Source organism: Esox lucius, chromosome 15 (genome assembly GCF_011004845.1).
Source record: "Esox lucius isolate fEsoLuc1 chromosome 15, fEsoLuc1.pri, whole genome shotgun sequence".
In the NCBI taxonomy this organism is placed as follows: domain Eukaryota; kingdom Metazoa; phylum Chordata; class Actinopteri; order Esociformes; family Esocidae; genus Esox; species Esox lucius.
Window position 1 is genome coordinate 16,168,080 of NC_047583.1, and position 18,447 is coordinate 16,186,526.

Consider the following 18,447-nt stretch of genomic DNA (forward strand, 5'->3'; position numbering starts at 1 on the left):
AGCAGATGCTGAAGAGTAGCATTATCATGTTTCCAATTATTTTAAACCACATCCAGTTAAGATTAACAAAAATAGCTGTATGTTATATTTGAACATACTTGTGTTCTTTTATTCAATGTGTTATGTTAAATGTTAAAACGTAAGTAGCCAATCAAGTAAGTATGCAAGTAATTCTATTCAAATAGCAGGTGAGGACCATTTCATTTGATCTGTTCTCTGGTTTCTACTCAATTGATTGCACTGCAGCGCCATCGTGTGGTGATGACAAAGTAAAACTAGGGAAAGACAGCTCACAAATTCCAAAGTACGCATTCAGTTGGTTTCCATTAACTGTAAATAAATATATGAACGTGGTATGACAGCAGTCCATGCTTTGGTTTATTACCCTGGCACAGTTTACAAATGATAAATTTCTAGCATGTGTGACCCTATTCAAGACACGGAACTGCTAACGTAAGTTCCAAAAACTCAGAAATGATCTCAAATTGATGGAGAATCTTACCAAAGTAATTTATACTATTCATATATAAGTCATGCTGCTTAATTTAATGCGATGGTAAACGTGCTATTGAAGCTAAACCAAAACCTGGATTGCTTTCATGACTTGCGCTAACAAGGAAACAAACGCCCATCGTTTTCCTAAGCAACGAAGCCGCACTTCCCTAGATACGTGTTGATGTCAAACAAGCCCTGCTGGTGGATGCTAGTGTCACGGTGTTTCAGCTTGCTATACTCCTATTTAGCAATTATAACAGAATGTCTGAGACTGGTTTGACATTTGTGGTCTGACTTGACAAGTGAACTTTTGTTACAGGTTCAATGTAAGTAACGTTGTATTTGCATTAACGGTACACGCTAGTTGGTGCTACAGTGCTTAGGCTATGTACTGTAACGACGTTATTGCTGTAACTTTAGCTACCTAGCTAAGTTTGTGAATAGAAAACTAACAGTTAGCTAGCTAGCTAAGTGAGCAAAGTACAGACACTTGAGAGTCAGACAAATTACTTATTAGTTGTTGTTAAATTTTTATCACCCTTTTGTTAATTAAGTGAAATTATTGAAGCCTAATTTGTGTACAAATTCTTGTAACTAACTTATTTGTTCTATACTGTTTTTAGATAACGCTAGTGTCTGATATGTTGTGAAGCATAAACTTTATTAACCTCCAGAAATCCCCTCCAGACCCCAATTCAAGACAGTCTAATTTGAGCCTTCAACTCTGTCTCTTTGACTTAAACAAATGTTGCTTTTATTTCAGCAGAGAAAAGTATGACACAGAGTGAAAAGCAAAGACACAGTGGTGACGACGAGGTTATCAAAGAATTGGTCAGTGTCATTTGTTTGTTACATTAGGCAACTTTGAACTGACAGAGAGAGAGAGAGAGGCAAGGAGGAATCATGAATTACAGTATTGGCATAAGCCTATATCTGGATAGGTTAATCGCTAGATAAAAGTTAACTAACTACGGGTAAATTAGGGAATGGGTAGATCATGATGGTGCTAACTGTGCAACTTTGCAAGTTATCACTTATCTTAATTTAGTATTATCAAGTAGAATTAAGAGTGAATAATTTTACATACTAGCAAGGCTAGTTATTACAGACCAGCTAGAATTTCAGCCAAGATTTGCAATCTGTAGCTGTGAATGTAACTCACCATTGTATCTTTCCCTCTAACTTTATGTCTGTGGAGTCCCTGTGTTTGGAATGTGAGACCCTGTTTTTTGTACTTTAACAGTGCATTGTGAACGGCGTGTCTTATGAGAAGATACCTCTGGAAGGTAGCAGCATCACATCTCTGGAGGTCTTCTTCTCAGGTTATCCACGTATGGTTGGGCTCTCTCTTTTTCCCTGTCTCTGCCAGCTCACCGTGGTTGGCCAGAATATCAGCCACATTCAAGGTCTTGAGTCCTGCCCCCTGCTTCAGGAACTCTGGGTGGTGGAATGCAAGCTTACCGTAAGATCAGGGTTTCTCTTCACTCCTCCGTTATGGCATCTTGGGGATGTGTGTAGAGTTTTAATCTAAAACATATCTTAAAAAGAATTACTCTTAGTGTACAGTCTATTAGGTACACCACCATGTTCACAAAATCCATTACTCATACAGTCAGTGAGGCTTGCTAAATAAAGCAGTCAGACAGGGATTTGACCATTTAGATAATTGAATGTTAGAATTGGCAAAACAAATGACCCAAGTGACTTTTAGCATGTCAGAATCCTCTGTGCCTGATGCGTCTGTTCCAGAATCTCAGAAAGGACCTTTCTCTCAGGCTTTTCACATACTACAATATATAGGGTTTACCAAGAATATTGAAACAAACAAAAACATCCAGATCCAGAATGATGGTTGAAGGAGAATACTAAGAATTGTGCGGGCCAACAGGCAAGAGACATTCAAGGAAGTAACAGAGCATTAAAAACAGTCGGAACCCAAAGACAATACATTGATGTAGGCAAGGATACTGTTAGTTGTCCATCATCCAAACATGACTATAAGACAAACTCTCCTAGCTTAATGTCTCTGGCTCTGCTAGACAGTGGATCCCTGACTTCCTGACCTACAAGTCGCTACACTCAAAGATAGGCTTGTACATTTTGTACTCTGTGTCCATCAGCACTGGAGCGTCGCAAGCATGCATGATTCACTCCTCTACTCACGTAGATGTAAATGTACCCCCATCCAGTCTATATTAATTTGTTATGCCATCATTGGAGTGTTTCTGACATCATGTGTAATCCAAGCCCCTAAAGGGGTCCAACCCAATACTGAAAGGTGTACCTAATAAATTGACCACTGAATGTATATTGTCATTCTTTGGTGTCTTAACACGAGAATGCCATGCAAAATGTTTTAAAAATAACTGTAATCAACTTTTGATTTGCTTTATTATCTTTAATACAAATCCATTTTTGGGGGGGATTTATTTTCATTATTGCAGGGCATTTCTGCACTTCAAAATTGCCATCAACTACAGAAGTTGTACCTCTACGACAACCAGATCAATGTGATTGAGAATTTGGAGTCACTTGTCAATCTACAGGTTCTGTGGCTTAACAATAACTTAATCACTCACATAGAGGTATGGATACTTTTCTGTGGCATGTGTTTTGTTTGTAAATTATCTGATAATATGTAATATGTTTTTTTTTTGCTGAGATGTCTTATGTTTTCTTCCTAACTGTTTACAGGGATTGAACACCCTAAAAAATCTGAGAGAGCTGAACCTAGCTGACAATGGCATTGAGAAGATTGGTTGGTTGACATTTTATTTCAAGTGGCTGTAAATTTGACAGATTACATCATTGATTAATGTTATAATGACATTTGTAACAATGTCATTATAACAATTTCACAGGACACAGTCTTGATTCTAATATCAGCCTTGAAAATCTTAATTTATCTGGGAACAAGATCTGCTCCTTTAAGGTAAGAAAAAACATTTACTAATTAAAAAAAAATAATAATCCTTTTAACTTCCTAAATCTGATACTGATTATTACCTTTGCAGGCATTGTCAGCAGGTTTGCTTCTCAGTCAAATATATTGATTGCATTATCTATAATATTTTATATATTGATGTATATTATCATTAATTCAAACCTTTATCCTGTAGTAAACAATGTAAATTAGTTACCCAACAATGGAAGAGATTGGCTATTGTTTGGATTGGTTATTTCTTTTGTTTGACTGTCAATTTTCATAGTTTTCTGTTTTCCCAGTCTTTGATTTTTAAAATCTGATTACAGCAAATCTATAATATTATGTTGAAGCACTATTGTTTATAGGTTTATAATTCATTGGAAGATTTCCATCTTTATATTTTATCATGTAATATTACAATTTTAGGTGCCTATGTTGTAAGTATGTTTGAATAAAATAAATCTAGCCCTTTAAAACCTTAAACAATCATTTTCATCCAAACCAACGCAAATGACTGCAATAATTACCTGTGTTGTTCATTTGTTCAACAAGGCATCTATGTAATAATAAAATTAAGTAGACCTTTTTTTTATAAATAATAAAATGTAGACCTTTTTTTTAATCATATTAGATCCTATGGGCCAATTTTGTGGATGGAGATGAAGCCTAGTCTAGGACAAAAAAATCAAGCTCAATCAAGAACTCCTAAAAAATCATGCTAAATGGAGTTCTCCTTAAAGCTTTATTTTTTAGGAGTTCTCGATTGAGCTTGATTTTCTTTAGTCATGGACTAGCCTTTAAAAGTGTCTGCAAAATTGGCCCATAGGAGCCATTATAATTCTAAAAATTGTTTGTATGTGTTGAAATGTTTTTCCATAAAGGAAAATCAAGTCTGGCATTTTAAAGTGTAAATGACAAACTTCAGAAGCCTTTTTTAAACCTCAAGTGGAGTGGGCTGCCAATCAGGGTTGTGCCCTTTTCAGTTAAGTATTTTAAAACGTTACTGTTCTCAACGTTTCTATGTTGCCCCCTAAGCATCAACGTGCTCTTCTGGTGTGTAACAGGAGCTGACCCTGCTTGCCCACCTGCCCTGTCTGAGGGAGTTGGGGCTGAAGGACCCCCAGTCGAGCCCCTCCCCAGTGTGTCTGCTGTGCAACTATGCCACCCACGTGCTCTATCACATGCCAGGGCTCCAGCGCCTCGACACCTACGACGTCTCTAGCAAGCAAGTGAAGGACGCTGCTGAGGTACAGGCTTTCGCAACCTGTAACCGTGGCTACTTTTTCTCTCTGATATTATTTAATCATGAGAGACTGCAGTATTTGTTTAATGAGTACCTAATCATTGAAGACTGATGCGTTTTTCAGTTATTTCACATCCTTTAATGTTTAGGTGTAATGACTGTCTAATGAACTGAACACATGGTTGGAAGAAAGGGGACCACTGCATACTGTGCGGTCCTTTGTGACATCTGTTTCTTATAGTCAACAGTGATGAAGAAGATAATGTACTACAACATGCGTGTGCGGGCAGCCAAAAGGAACCTTTCAAAGACCCAGGCTAATCTGCTGGAGAACAAAAGGAATCTCCTTCAGCTTCCGGAGGACCGGATCAAAACACTTCATTTCACCATCAAAAGTGTTAGTACAACACCATGCCTTTGTTTAAGGCCCCTTTTGGGGGCCTTAAACAAAATTTCATTTGGGGGCCCCTCTCCCCTATTGGTAGGGGGCTCCCTAGTAGTCGGAGGGCCCCTTATGTTGCTTATGCCTGTAGCCGGCCCTGGGCAATACGTTTAAAGTCTTGCTTAGTATATCTTCTGTGGGGTTGTCTTGAGCAGCTGGAGTGTGAGCTGTCGGAGGTGCAGGCCCTGTGTACGAGGTCAGGCCGTACCTGGGATGAAGGACCGTCTCCGCTGAGTGAGGGCTCAGGGGACCACAGTGACACCCCTGTTGACATCACCCGCTACACCGACCTGGAACACAAGATCCTCTCCAAGCTGGACGCCCTGAAGGAGAGGTTGAAACTGTGGAACAGGAGGCTGGAAGAGTGAGTTTGTACACATTAATCATGGATTAGACCTCCAAGAGAGACTGGGTTTAGAGGGGCTAAATACAGTTTGCCATTGTTCTTTTCATGTAAGCTTTCTAGTGGCAAAATGAATGATGTGTGAAAGTGTGAAAGTAGAGTGTTTTTTGTTGTTTGCAGAATTGAGTCCTGGTACCAGCAGGACTTGGCCCTGGTCACCAGCAGAAATGAGCAGATGATCCACTTTCTGCTGATGGAGCTTGAGACAGTGGGGAATATTCGTTTTGAAGAGGGCAGCTCCACTGACCCCTGGTACACATGACCTCCTACTTAAGTGGCATTATTAGTCTACCTCATCTGTGGAGAGGTTTTTGGGTGAGGGATTTGTGTCATTTGATGCATTCGGTTGAGTCCACTGTTTCCTTTCTTTTGAACAGGTTTACTTCTTGCTATGACCTTCTTCTGTCCCGTTTCTGTGCGTGGGACTACAAGGCCTATGGTGTCACTGGCATCAGGATCAACCGTGTTGTCCGCATCCATAACCGCGCCCTGCGACTTCGCTTCGAGGACAAACTTCACACGCTATTGGCCAGCGAGGAGTCAACAGTGTTTTCGCAGTGAGTGAAAACCACAATGAACTGTCAAATCTTAAAATGGCACCTCTTTCTTCTACCCACAGCCTTTGTTTATTCTGTAATATTCACTTCATGTCCTCAGTGTTCTGTGTCCAAATCAGAAATGATGGCATTGACAAACAACAGAGGCTAATATGTAGAAACATAAGTCATTTTATATATGGTCAAAGTAATACAAAAGGTGTTAAGTGCTGTTTTCCTCATTCACCTGTTCAATTAACTGTATTTTTACAACTCAGCCTCCTTGTTTTCTTCCATTTAAATGTTTTCAAGAATGATCAGCTGTAAAAATGAATAACCAGGTTCCCTTCTGCTATGCAGTGTCTATACATATCCTATCTACTCATTATGTCTATACATATCCTATCTACTCATTATATCTATACATATCCTATCTACTCATTATATCTATACATATCCTATCTACCCATTATATCTATACATATCCTATCTACTTATTATATCTATACATATCCTATCTACTCATTATATCTATACATATCCTATCTACTCATTATATCTATACATATCCTATCTACTCATTATATCTACACATATCCTATCTACTCATTATATCTATACATATCCTATCTACCCATTATATCTATACATATCCTATCTACCCATTATATCTATAAATATCCTATCTACTCATTATGTCTATACATATCCTATCTACTCATTATATCTATACATATCCTATCTACCCATTATATCTATACATATCATGTCTACTCATCACATCTAATCATATAATCATAGCATGTTGTCAGAAGAGCTTTAACCTGGTCAAATACAATCTGCAGGAATTACAAACGATGGTTGGAGTACCTATTCTATGTGTCTGATCCTGAAAGAACCAGTGAAACGAATGAGATCTTGCGCATTCCAGAGGATGGCTTTAAAACAGCAGATATGTTTAAGGTACGCATATTGGTTATTTGCACAACATTATATGTGAGACTGGGCTGTTGCATTAGGTCTTATGATTGTGAGTTGTGTCTTTTTAGGCTCTGGGCAGAGAGACAGCTGTTCCCTTGTCTAACAGCCTGAGTGTGACAGACAGGCCTAGGATTGAGTACACACAGCGACAGGCTAACCAAAGCAACTCTAAGCAGAGTGTAGACACACAACTTTTCAGGCATGGTCTGTATCTTCTCATCAGATTATTTTACAAACTTCAATGACCTTTGTCAGAGAAACTAAAATGGAATGCTGCTAACCTTTCTCCTGTTTTCCAGGTCAGATAATTGTGTCCAAAGTGTTCCTGGGACGCAGCTTCCCGGTTCGAGAAGGGGATTCAGTGGATCCCTGCAAATATCCCAAAGCTCACTCTGTTTACCGTAGTGTGGGCCTGGAACAGACCAGTGGTGGTAATGTCATGTCAAAATATTTCAACCAGCTTTGTCGTGGTACCAGATAGTTTTCATTCTCCAGTGAGCAACATGTGCATGTATTCACATTTATGAACTCAATATTTAACTTCAGTAGTTGAGAACTTATTATTTAAAAAGTTGGTATTTAAAAAAAGAAACTGTTAAATCCACCCCCTGCCAGGTTTGGTGCACAGTGAATGTGACTGCACTCTGAGACAGAGTCTGTGGTTCGTGTTTGACCATGAGCTGATCCTGCCCGAGTACCTCATTGACTTTGAGTATATCACAAAGGTACTGAAAACCCAACAAGCGGTGCTCCCTTTAGTGGATATATATGCAGTGAAATATTTTTTGAAGTGGTATGCGGTGTAAAACATTAGAGAACCACTGATCTTGGGTAGGGTGGGTAATACATTATTAGTGTTTTTAGTTGCATATGCCTTTTCATTATTACTTTCTTTATGTATATAGTCCTATCAGTGTTCATAAACGTTCCTCTGTGATGTTCAGTACTGTACCTGCCTTTTACCACTACAGTCACTGATGTTTTCTCACCTTTCAGGACCAAGCCCAGACTGTGTTCGTTAAACCCAGCCAGACAGAGAACCCTTTCTCTGACGATATCAACCTTGACGAGGAGACACTGAACATGGAGCCCATGCTCAAACCGCGTCCCAAGATGCTCAGTCTGGATGAGAAAACTTTACTCCACGTGGCCAGAGCAAATTTTCTCAGTCAGATCACTGTAAGGGTGGAGTCTTCTGAGTTTGAATGGGAGATAATCAGACTGATGAATCTTTGGATTCATGCCTCTTAAGAAATACAACGAGGGAACAAGATTTTTGTCCTAGTGGCTGGCAGTGTTGTTGATGCTGTTTGAGTGTGCTTTTGCATGTGAGAAGCATTTGGATTTATTATGCCAAATGTTGCAGTAAACAGTTACAGACACTGAAGATAAAACAGTCTAGCCAGGTCTTGTGTCTAGAGGGAGGCTATTAAGCTAGCTAATGTCATTTTCCAATTAGCTTTAGCTACCTGTGAGTGATTGTTTGACTTTGGATAGCCTATACATGGGGCTAGCTAGGAACACAGTGTATTTACATTGTGTAATTTAGTGCTCAGTCATGGAAATGCATGCTAAACAAAACGTGTGGCTCTGTTTAGAAAAAAACTGAAGAACTAGTTATGTTTTTTGTGTGCACATATAGATAACTAGCACAAAAATCGTCTTGCAACATTCAAAGCGATATAATACACTCACCTAAAGGATTATTAGGAACACCATACTGTTTGACCCCCTTTTGCCTTCAGAACTGCCTTAATTGTACGTGGCATTGATTCAACAAGGTGCTGAAAGCATTCTTTAGAAATGTTGGCCCATATTGATAGGATAGCATCTTGCAGTTGATGGAGATTTGTGGGATGCACATCCAGGGCACGAAGCTCCCGTTCCACCACATCCCAAAGATGCTCTATTGGGTTGAGATCTGGTGACTGTGGGGGCCATTTCAGTGCAGTGAACTCATTGTCATGTTCAAGAAACCAATTTGAAATGATTTGAGCTTTGTGACATGGTGCATTATCCTGCTGGAAGTAGCCATCAGAGGATGGGTACATGGTGGTCATAAAGGGATGGACATGGTCAGAAACAATGCTCAGGTAGGCCGTGGCATTTAAATGATGCCCAATTGGCACTAAGGGGCCTAAAGTGTGCCAAGAAAACATCCCCCACACCATTACACCACCACCACCAGCCTGCACAGTGGTAACAAGGCATGATGGATCCATGTTCTCATTCTGTTAACGCCAAATTCTGACTCTACCATCTGAATGTCTCAACAGAAATTGAGACTCATCAGACCAGGCAACATTCTTCCAGTCTTCAACTGTCCAATTTTGGTGAGCTCATGCAAATTGTAGCCTCTTTTTCCTATTTGTAATGGAGATGAGTGGTACCCAGTGGGGTCTTCTGCTGTTGTAGCCCATCCGCCTCAAGGTTGTGCATGTTGTGGCTTCACAAATGCTTTGCTGCATACCTCGGTTGTAACGAGTGGTTATTTCAGTCAAAGTTGCTCTTCTATCAGCTTGAATCAGTCGGCCCATTCTCCTCTGACCTCTAGCATCAACAAGGCATTTTCGCCCACAGGACTGCCGCATACTGGATGTTTTTCCCTTTTCACACCATTCTTTGTAAACCCTAGAAATGGTTGTGCGTGAAAATCCCAGTAACTGAGAAGATTGTGCAATACTCAGACCGGCCTGTCTGGCACCAACAACCATGCCACGCTCAAAATTGCTTAAATCACCTTTCTTTCCCATTCTGACATTCAGTTTGGAGTTCAGGAGATTGTCTTGACCAGGACCACACCCCTAAATGCATTGAAGCAACTGCCATGTGATTGGTTGATTAGGTAATTGCATTAATGAGAAATTGAACAGGTGTTCCTAATAATCCTTTAGGTGAGTGTATATTGTCCAAGATAATAAGAGGATGGACCATTCAACAAAAGGTTTACCTCACAACAGTGCCACAACAATAGAAATAATGAAATGTACAATGTTTGTAACAAATATGAATATAATAAATGCGCAATAATGATTGGAAAATGAAAATGTATCAGTAAATAGTTACAGAGTCTTCACAGAGTCCTTCAGGCAGCGTGTCAAATGCTTTTTACTCAGGAGTGGTTTCCATCTAGCTGCTGTACCATAAAAAATTCTGGAATTGGACTGAATGCCATTTTTAGATGGTTTTCTGTTCATTCTCTTTAACACAGTTATGATATCCTGTCTCCACTGTGCCCGTGCCCCACTTATTCAAATTTTCTTCTGTGTCAAAGGTTTTGAATCTCCATGGCAACAGCCTAAATAAGCTGAAGGAGATTTCTCATCTGACAGCCCTACGCCACCTGACCATCAGCTTCAACGAATTCACACAACTGGATGACATCTCCCACATGGTGAGTTCAGACGGGTAGGTCAGGCCGTTAAGGTTAACCAAGCTTCATTTATCGTTGTACGTGCAATGAATGTGTTCTGTGAAGTTCCTCTTTGTTCATCCAGAGCAGCCTGGAGTTTGTGGACGCCAGTTACAACCGCCTGCAGACCCTGGAGGGACTGAGGGGGCTGGGGCGGCTCAGACAGCTGGACCTGCGCTGGAACCAGCTGACCCAGGCCCGGGAGGAATCAGCTGTGCTGCGGAAACATGCCCCATCCCTGCTGAAACTAGACACCCGCCACAACCCATGGCACAGGGTAAAGCTACGAACACCGACACCAGCTTCATCGTGGGCCTGTCAACATAGGGACGACTGGAGGACTTGGTGAAGTGACAGTGGTGTTTTTCCCCAGCCCGATGGAGTTCGGTTGGCGGTTCTGGGACGTCTCATAACCCTCACACACCTGGACGATGTGCTGGTGACAGAGGAAGAGGCAGCTGCTGCTGTCAAAATGGCTGCAGGCTCCAAAATAACCCAGGTAGGAAATGACAAGGTACTGTATTTCATGTTCCTTTTTTTGTATTACAGTCTGAATTTAAAATGGATCAAAATTAGGTTTTGTGTCAGTGATCTACACACAGTGTTTTTCCATTATGGTTCCTGGGATTTTTTGCCCTGACAACCATTTTGTTACCCTTACTGTCCAAGTGGAATTTCATTTTTAGAAAGTGTTACAAATTAATAAACGATTTAGGTGAAAATGTCTGGAGTCAATGAGAACTCTACCCTTATGTTGAGGAGTCAATGAGAACTCTACCGTTATGTTGAGGGGTCAATGAGAACTCTACCCTTATGTTGAGGAGTCAATGAGAACTCTACCGTTATGTTGAGGAGTCAATGAGAACTCTACCCTTATGTTGAGGTGTCAGTGAGGATATAATACAGGGATTTTATCAGGAGGCCAAGTCATTTTAAAACGGTTGTGAGGTTTAATGGCGTTGATAATTAGTCTGAGGATAGGTTAACAACATGGAATAGGATGGCAGTGTGTCCTGAATGAAAAGCATTGTTTTGGGGCAAATCCAACCCGACATTGAGTACCATATTTTCAAGCATAGTGGTGGCACAGTCATTTTATGTTGTCATCTGCAAGGATTAGAGAGTTCCTTTGAATATATACAGTGGGGTGAACAAGTATTTGATACACTGCCGATTTTGCAGGTTGTCCTACTTACAAAGCATGTAGAGGTCTGTAATTCTTATCATAGGTACACTTCAGCTGTGAGAGACAGAATCTAAAACAAAAATCTAGAAAACCACATTGTTTGATTTTTAAATAATTAATTTGCATTTTATTGCATGACATAAGTATTTGATCACCTACCAACCAGTAAGAATTCCGGCTCTTAGTTTTTCTTTAAGAAGCCCTCCTGTTCTCCACTCATTACCAGTATTAACTGCACCTGCTTGAACTCGTTACCTGTATAAAAGACACCTGTCCACACACTCAATCAAACAGACTCCAACCTCTCCACAATGGCCAAGACCAGAGAGCTGTGTAAGGACATCTGGGATAAAATTGTAGACCTGCACAATGCTGGGATGGGCTACAGGCAGCTTGATGAGAAGGCAACAACTGTTGGCGCAATTATTAGAAAATGGAAGAAGTTCAAGATGACGGTCAATCTCCCTCGGTCTGGGGCTCCATGCAATATCTCACCTCGTGGGGCATCAATGATCATGAGGAAGGTGAGGGATCAGCCCAGAACTACACGGCAGGACCTGGTCAATGACCTGAAGAGAGCTGACCCCACAGTCTCAAAGAAAACCATTAGTAACACACTACGCCATCATGGATTAAAATCTTGCAGCGCACGCAAGGTCCCCCTGCTCAAGCCAGCGCATGTCCAGGCCCGTCTGAAGTTTGCCAATGACCATCTGAATGATCCAGAGGAGGAATGGGAGAAGGTCATGTGGTCTGATGAGACATAAATAGAGCTTTTTGGTGTAAACTCCACTCGCCGTGTTTGGAGGAAGAATTAGGATGGGTACAACCCTAAGAACACCATCCCAACCGTGAAGCATGGAGGTGGAAATAATCATTCTTTGGGGCCATGTATCGCAAGATCTTGGCCAACAACCTTCTTCCCTCAGTAAGAGCATTGAAGATGGGTCGTGGCTGGGTCTTCCAGCATGACAACGACCCAAAACACACAGCCAGGGCAACTAAGGAGTGGCTCCGTAAGAAGCATCTCAAGGTCCTGGAGTGGCCTAGCCAGTCTCCAGACCTGAACCCAGTAGAAAATCTTTGGAGGGAGCTGAAAGTCTGTATTGCCCAGCGACAGCCCCGAAACCTGAAGGATCTGTATGGAGGAGTGGGCCAAAATCCCTGCTGCAGTGTGTGCAAACCTGGTCAAGAACTACAGGAAACATATGATCTCTGTAATTGCAAACAAAGGTTTCTGTACCAAATATTAAGTTCTGCTTTTCTGATGTATCAAATACTTATGTCATGCAATAAAATGCAAATGAATTACTTAAAAATCATACAATGAGATTTTCTGGATTTTTTTTAGATTCCGTCACTCACAGTTGAAGAGTACCTATGATAAAAATGACAGACTTCTACATGCTTTGTAAGTGGGAAAACCTGCAAAATCGGCAGTGTATCAAATTGTTATGGTCATTTTGAACTACGGTACATTTGAGAAATGTCTGTCTTTCCATTTGGCTGATATGTAGATCTTTACTTTGATTGTGACACACATGTCTGTATAATATCAGAGGATTAACAGGTATTTGGGCCATGTCCTCCTGCCTAGAAGAAGGGTGTCAGTCTTTTGTTCCTCAGGAATGTGGTCCTTGGGGGGAGTAAGGTCAGTTGGCCCCTTTGGGTAAACACTACAGTAAACATTATGGCAGGAAGGATAAGGTGGGGGAAGATAGCATTTGACTTCTGTGATAGAACAAAGGGAAAGGTGTTTGATTGACATGAGACAGATGGCAGCATCTTACCACACCCCTTTTTCCTATGTGATATATACAGTTGAATGAGCTATATTGAGTTAGAGACTCCTCAGACGATTGTGTGTGTGTAAGCGGTTGACGCGTCTCTCATAATAGTCTCTGTGCATAATAATTAATAAAACGGTTATAATGTACAAAGAGAACTTTGTCTCTGTGTCCCTTACTCCGAGTGTCGATACATGGAATTACCATCACACAAATACATGTTCTCCCCACTGTAGAAATGGAATAGAGCTATGAAAGTACCAAAAAGTGGTATTTGTATAGTTGTAACAGAAACCTTTGCATTCCATTCAGCCTTTTAAGTGTCACCATATTACAGCCCTGTTTCCAAAAATGTTGTGACGCTGAGTAAAATGTAAATGAAAACAGGATACAATGATGTGCAAGTCATTTAATCCCTATATTTAATAGAAAATAGTACAAATACAACATATCAAATGTTGAAGCTGAGAAATCTTATTGTTTTTGGAAAAATATATGCCCATTTTGAAGTTGATGCTAGTAACACGTTTCAAAAAAGTTGGTACAGGGCATGTTCACCACTATGTTGCATCGCCTCTTGTTTTAACAACACTCTGTAAGCATTTGGGAACTGAGGAGAACAATTGCTGTAGTTTTGAAAGTAAAATGTTTTCCCATTCTTGCTTGATATAGGATTTCATCTGCTCAACAGTTTGGGGTCTGTTGAGCTGCCGATGTTTTCAATGGCTGACAGATCTGGACTGCAGGCAGGCCAGTTTAGCACCCAGACTCTATTACTGCGGAGCCATGCTGTTTGTAATACCTACAGAATGTGGTTTGGCGTTGTCTTGCTGAAATAAGTAAGGCCTTCCCTGGTAAAGACATTGTCTAGATGGCAGCATATGTTGCTCCAAAACTTGTATATATTGTTCAGCATTAATGGTGCTTTCACAGATGGGCAAGTCACCCATGCCATGCGCACTAATGCACCCCCATACCATCATGGATGCTGGCTTTTGAACTGTGCACTGATAAGAAACCAGATGGTCCCTCTCTTCTTTAGCCCGGAGGACGCAGCATTTTGATTTGTCAGACCAGTGGACAGTTTTCCACTTCGCCTCAGCCCATCTTAAATGAGCTCAGGGCCAGAGAAAGCGGCAGCTTTCCTAGCCCATGCAGTGATGTCTACTACAGAATTGTGTCTGTTTTTAATGCAGTGCTACCTGAGGGCTCGAAGATCACATCCAACCAATACTGGTTTTCGGCCTTGTCCCTTGCATACAGAGATTTCTCAGGATTCTCTGAATCTTTTAATGATTTTATGTACCGTAGATGATGAGATCCCCAAAATATTTGCAATTTAAGTTGAGAAATGTTATTCTTGAATTGTTGCACTATTTGCCATGCAGTCTTTCACTGAGTGTTGAATCCCTCCCCATTTTTACTTCTGAAGGACTCATCCTCTCTGGGATGCTCTTGTCCAATCATGTTACTTACCTGTTGCCAGTTAGTTTCACATTTCAAGGTTTATTTGTCAAATGCACCAAACAACACAGCGTCATACTGCACAATGAAATTCTTGTGACTTGGCACCCGACAACTACTTAGTGAGAGTTAAGAAGAAGAGTATATAAGCAAAAATATAGCTAGATAATAATAATTATCATATAAAGCAACAATGTACAAAACACTGTACACTAGCAGCAGATTACACAAAAAGAGTACTGTAAACTAGCAGCAGTCTGGGTAGTATTATTGATATAGCAGCAATCTGGTTAGTATTTGAACATTTAGATATGGCAAGAATGGCAGTAATATACATAAGTGTAAACTAGCAGAAATTGGTAGAGTTATTGAATATTATCGATATATATGAGTGCAATAAGCTTATGAATGGTGTCATAGCACACTACAACTAAGTAGTGAGAACTTAAGAAGAAACATTTACACACAGCATAAATATAGCAAGAGGATAAAGCAATAACATACATAACACTGTACATAGCAACAGTTTAAAAAGAGTACTGTAAACTAGCTGCAGTATTGGTAGTAGAATTGGATATAATAGATATGGCAAATATGGCAGTAATATACATAAGAAAATGTGAACTAGCATACATTTTGAAAGAGTACGATTGGGGAGTATGAAAGGATTGGGGAGTATGGAATGTTCATGTGATCAGTATGATCATAGATCAGTGTTGCTGGTTGAGGAGCCTTATATCCTGAGGGAAAAAACTGTTTTTGAGTCTGAAATGCGTGCCCGATTCTCTGGTAGCGTCTACCAGACGGCAGCAGTGTGAACAGACCATAGCCTGGGTGGCTGTCATTTTAGATTTTCCTCAGGCATTGTGTATGGTAGATTCCTTGCACGGAGGCGAAATGGCAGCCAATTAAGTTAACTTTATTGGTTATGAGATGTTCCACCAGCTTTTGTTTTTAGTGTTACACAACTTTTCCGGTCTTTTGTTGCCCCGGTCCCAGCTTTTTTAAAACATGTTGCTGGTATCTTTTTTATTTTTGTAAAATGTAAAATGAAAGCAAGCAATCCGACAATACTTTTACTAATAAGAGTTTTGCATCCCTCAAGCAAATGAAATAATGAACTGAAAAGGAGGTCCTCAGATGTGTGGGGCTTTGCTTCTTTGTGTGTTGAGTGTAGCCATTCCTCAGTTTGGTTAACATTCTGGCTACAGGCATCGCTCTTGGCCCACTCCCGGACAGACAGTGAGCGTCCCCGCTGTCTGAGCTTGCTCTCTGCTGCCCAGCTCCTGGATCAACTCAGCCCCTCACCATGGAACCTCACTGGAGACCTGGAACCAGGCTGGACCACCAAGGTGAAACAGACAGGAACATGCATACATAATATTGTATAGGATGAAAGCGTACCTTTTCCACTTTGTAGTTTATGGGTTCTTAAAGTGCCCTCTGTGACCTCTGAATTCTGTGCAGATCACAGCCCTTAACCTTGACAGCCAGAGGCTCTCCAGGCTCACCAACCTGGACAAACTTGTCAACCTGCGCTGGGCCTCCTTCAATGACAATGACATCTCTAAAGTGGAGGGTCTGGATAACTGCAAGCATCTGGAGGAGTTGTCCCTTAATGACAACTGCATCTCTAGGCTGGTTGGTCAGTAATGTCAAGAGTTGGCTTCATTAGAAAATCTGCTCATGCAGTAGATCTTTTACACAGTGACACTCTTGGAACTCTTAGGTCTAGCTGCACTAGGATTCATCAAGGTAGATAACTTTATTTGTTGTTGATAAGGAAGTCATGTCCATTGATATATTAGAAAGATATCTCTGTCTGTCATTGTTCTCTCAGGCATGTCCAAACTGCACCAGCTCACTAAGCTCAGTGTGAATGGGAACAAGTTGTCCTGTCTGGATGGCACCGTCTTGGACCGGCTGCCCAACCTGCACTACCTGTCTGTGGAGAACAACCGCATTGGCTCCCTGTATGGGGTGCAGAAGGCCCGCTCCCTCCTGGAGCTTTACATCGGCAACAACATGATCTCCACCACACAGGACATCTACCAACTGAAGGTGAGAAGTCCTTACACAGACAAACATGATAACAACACTCACCAACCAAAAGGAGACATAACCAACTATTGGTGTGTACTCTTACTAATAGACACTGTGGAGAGAGTCAGATGTTGTTTTTGTCCTTTGTTTTTTCCAGGTTTTGACTAGCTTAATCATTCTGGAAATGTATGGGAATCCTTTAGTGGAGAAACTAGAAAACTACAGGATTTATGTGGTATTCCACCTACCTACACTGAAGGCGCTGGATGGAATTGCAGTGGTTAGTTGATATTATAATACAAACATTATAATTTGAAGATAAATCACAATTATTTCCCCGATTGAGAGAAACAAAGTCTTGATGTACCTGTGTTTCATAGGAAATGACGGAGTTTGAGAATGCCAAGGATATGTTTGGTGGACGCCTGACCCCTGACATGGTGACAGAGAAACTGGGCCACTTGAACTACTCTGACCTGGCTGATCTTAACCTGCAGTCTTGTGACATCAGGTCATTGACCGTACTGTACATTATAGTAGAACATCACAGTACCACTGTAGTTTGGTTGTGAGAGTAGAAATGCCATGTGTGTAAAGTGTTTCTTGTCCCTCCCCAGGATGGTGGACCTGGCACCTGCAGACCTGTTCCACAACCTGCGCAGTGTCAACTTAGAGCATAACAATCTCACCTCCTTTAGTGGCCTGGTGTACCTGCCCAACATCAAGGTAGGCCAACTGGCCAGACTGACCCAGGGGGTGATGAGTTGTCTCCCACAAGCTTGTCTTACCTTCTGTTTGTGATCTGTCTAATATTTTCTCCCATGTAGGCTCTGTATTTAAACTATAACCACATAGAGTCCATCCTGCCTGGACAGAAGGCCCAAGCCCATCTGACTAGCAGACAGATTCTCTACCAGAGGGTGAACTCCAGTGGCTATGGCCGGCAGGGTTCAGCCAGAGGCAGCAGGTACCAGCGTCATTTCAACATTGTTTAGTCACTTATCTTCTGCCTCACATTATAGTGTTTCATCATTTTTGTTTCAGGACAGCAAAACAATAAAAAATTATAATATTATCTTTCATTGGTTTTGACAAATAATAAAATGGTGTGGGGGCAGTCCAACCCCTTTGTAATATGTTGACTTTTTCATATTTTTTAAATATTTTCAACATCAACATTTCTGTTCTGGTGTAGTTTGTGAGTGTTATAAATGGGTGAACATCAAATATGCAATCAAACCACCTGTCTTCAGGATTTACCCTTGTCTTACAGAGGATGCTTTAGCTCAGCCACTGTCAATCCCACAGAACGACCTACAGTTAGTACATTTATGTTAGGATGGCTAGGTGGGAAACCCATACAAGCTAATAGTAAGTACACCTTACTCAGTGAAGTAGTTATCAGTGCCAGAAAGGAGAAAATTTGCTAATTTGCTAGCATTACTTTACGAAAGGCAATTGTAAGGTAAGGGTGTTGAAGAAATAGATACAATGCTACAATTTTCAAATGCAGTTTGTGGTGTGGAAGT

At 40.9% G+C, this 18,447-nt stretch overlaps 1 protein-coding gene across 4 annotated transcripts in view; it reads left to right on the forward strand.

Moving 5' to 3' along the window:
* lrrc9 (leucine rich repeat containing 9) overlaps window positions 1-18,447 on the forward strand; it is a 29,004-nt gene that overhangs the window by 1,190 nt on the left and 9,367 nt on the right. The window contains exons 1-26 of one of the 4 annotated variants that reach the window (XM_020053841.2): window positions 290-304; window positions 1,259-1,326; window positions 1,739-1,957; window positions 2,940-3,080; window positions 3,190-3,253; window positions 3,357-3,427; window positions 4,486-4,668; window positions 4,906-5,061; window positions 5,262-5,470; window positions 5,630-5,761; window positions 5,887-6,066; window positions 6,891-7,008; window positions 7,095-7,230; window positions 7,326-7,457; window positions 7,642-7,751; window positions 8,023-8,205; window positions 10,301-10,420; window positions 10,524-10,715; window positions 10,812-10,937; window positions 16,087-16,227; window positions 16,343-16,520; window positions 16,716-16,936; window positions 17,076-17,198; window positions 17,299-17,429; window positions 17,536-17,644; window positions 17,746-17,885. In XM_020053841.2, coding sequence (XP_019909400.2) covers window positions 1,270-1,326; window positions 1,739-1,957; window positions 2,940-3,080; window positions 3,190-3,253; window positions 3,357-3,427; window positions 4,486-4,668; window positions 4,906-5,061; window positions 5,262-5,470; window positions 5,630-5,761; window positions 5,887-6,066; window positions 6,891-7,008; window positions 7,095-7,230; window positions 7,326-7,457; window positions 7,642-7,751; window positions 8,023-8,205; window positions 10,301-10,420; window positions 10,524-10,715; window positions 10,812-10,937; window positions 16,087-16,227; window positions 16,343-16,520; window positions 16,716-16,936; window positions 17,076-17,198; window positions 17,299-17,429; window positions 17,536-17,644; window positions 17,746-17,885 — 3,572 coding nt within the window. In that variant the 5' untranslated portion in view covers window positions 290-304; window positions 1,259-1,269. Of the gene's footprint in view, window positions 1-289; window positions 305-356; window positions 822-1,258; window positions 1,327-1,738; window positions 1,958-2,939; window positions 3,081-3,189; window positions 3,254-3,356; window positions 3,428-4,485; window positions 4,669-4,905; window positions 5,062-5,261; window positions 5,471-5,629; window positions 5,762-5,886; window positions 6,067-6,890; window positions 7,009-7,094; window positions 7,231-7,325; window positions 7,458-7,641; window positions 7,752-8,022; window positions 8,206-10,300; window positions 10,421-10,523; window positions 10,716-10,811; window positions 10,938-16,086; window positions 16,228-16,342; window positions 16,521-16,715; window positions 16,937-17,075; window positions 17,199-17,298; window positions 17,430-17,535; window positions 17,645-17,745; window positions 17,886-18,447 lie in introns of those variants that run through there. The other 3 variants (XM_010878833.3, XM_010878834.3, XM_034297579.1) reach the window with 3 other exon arrangements.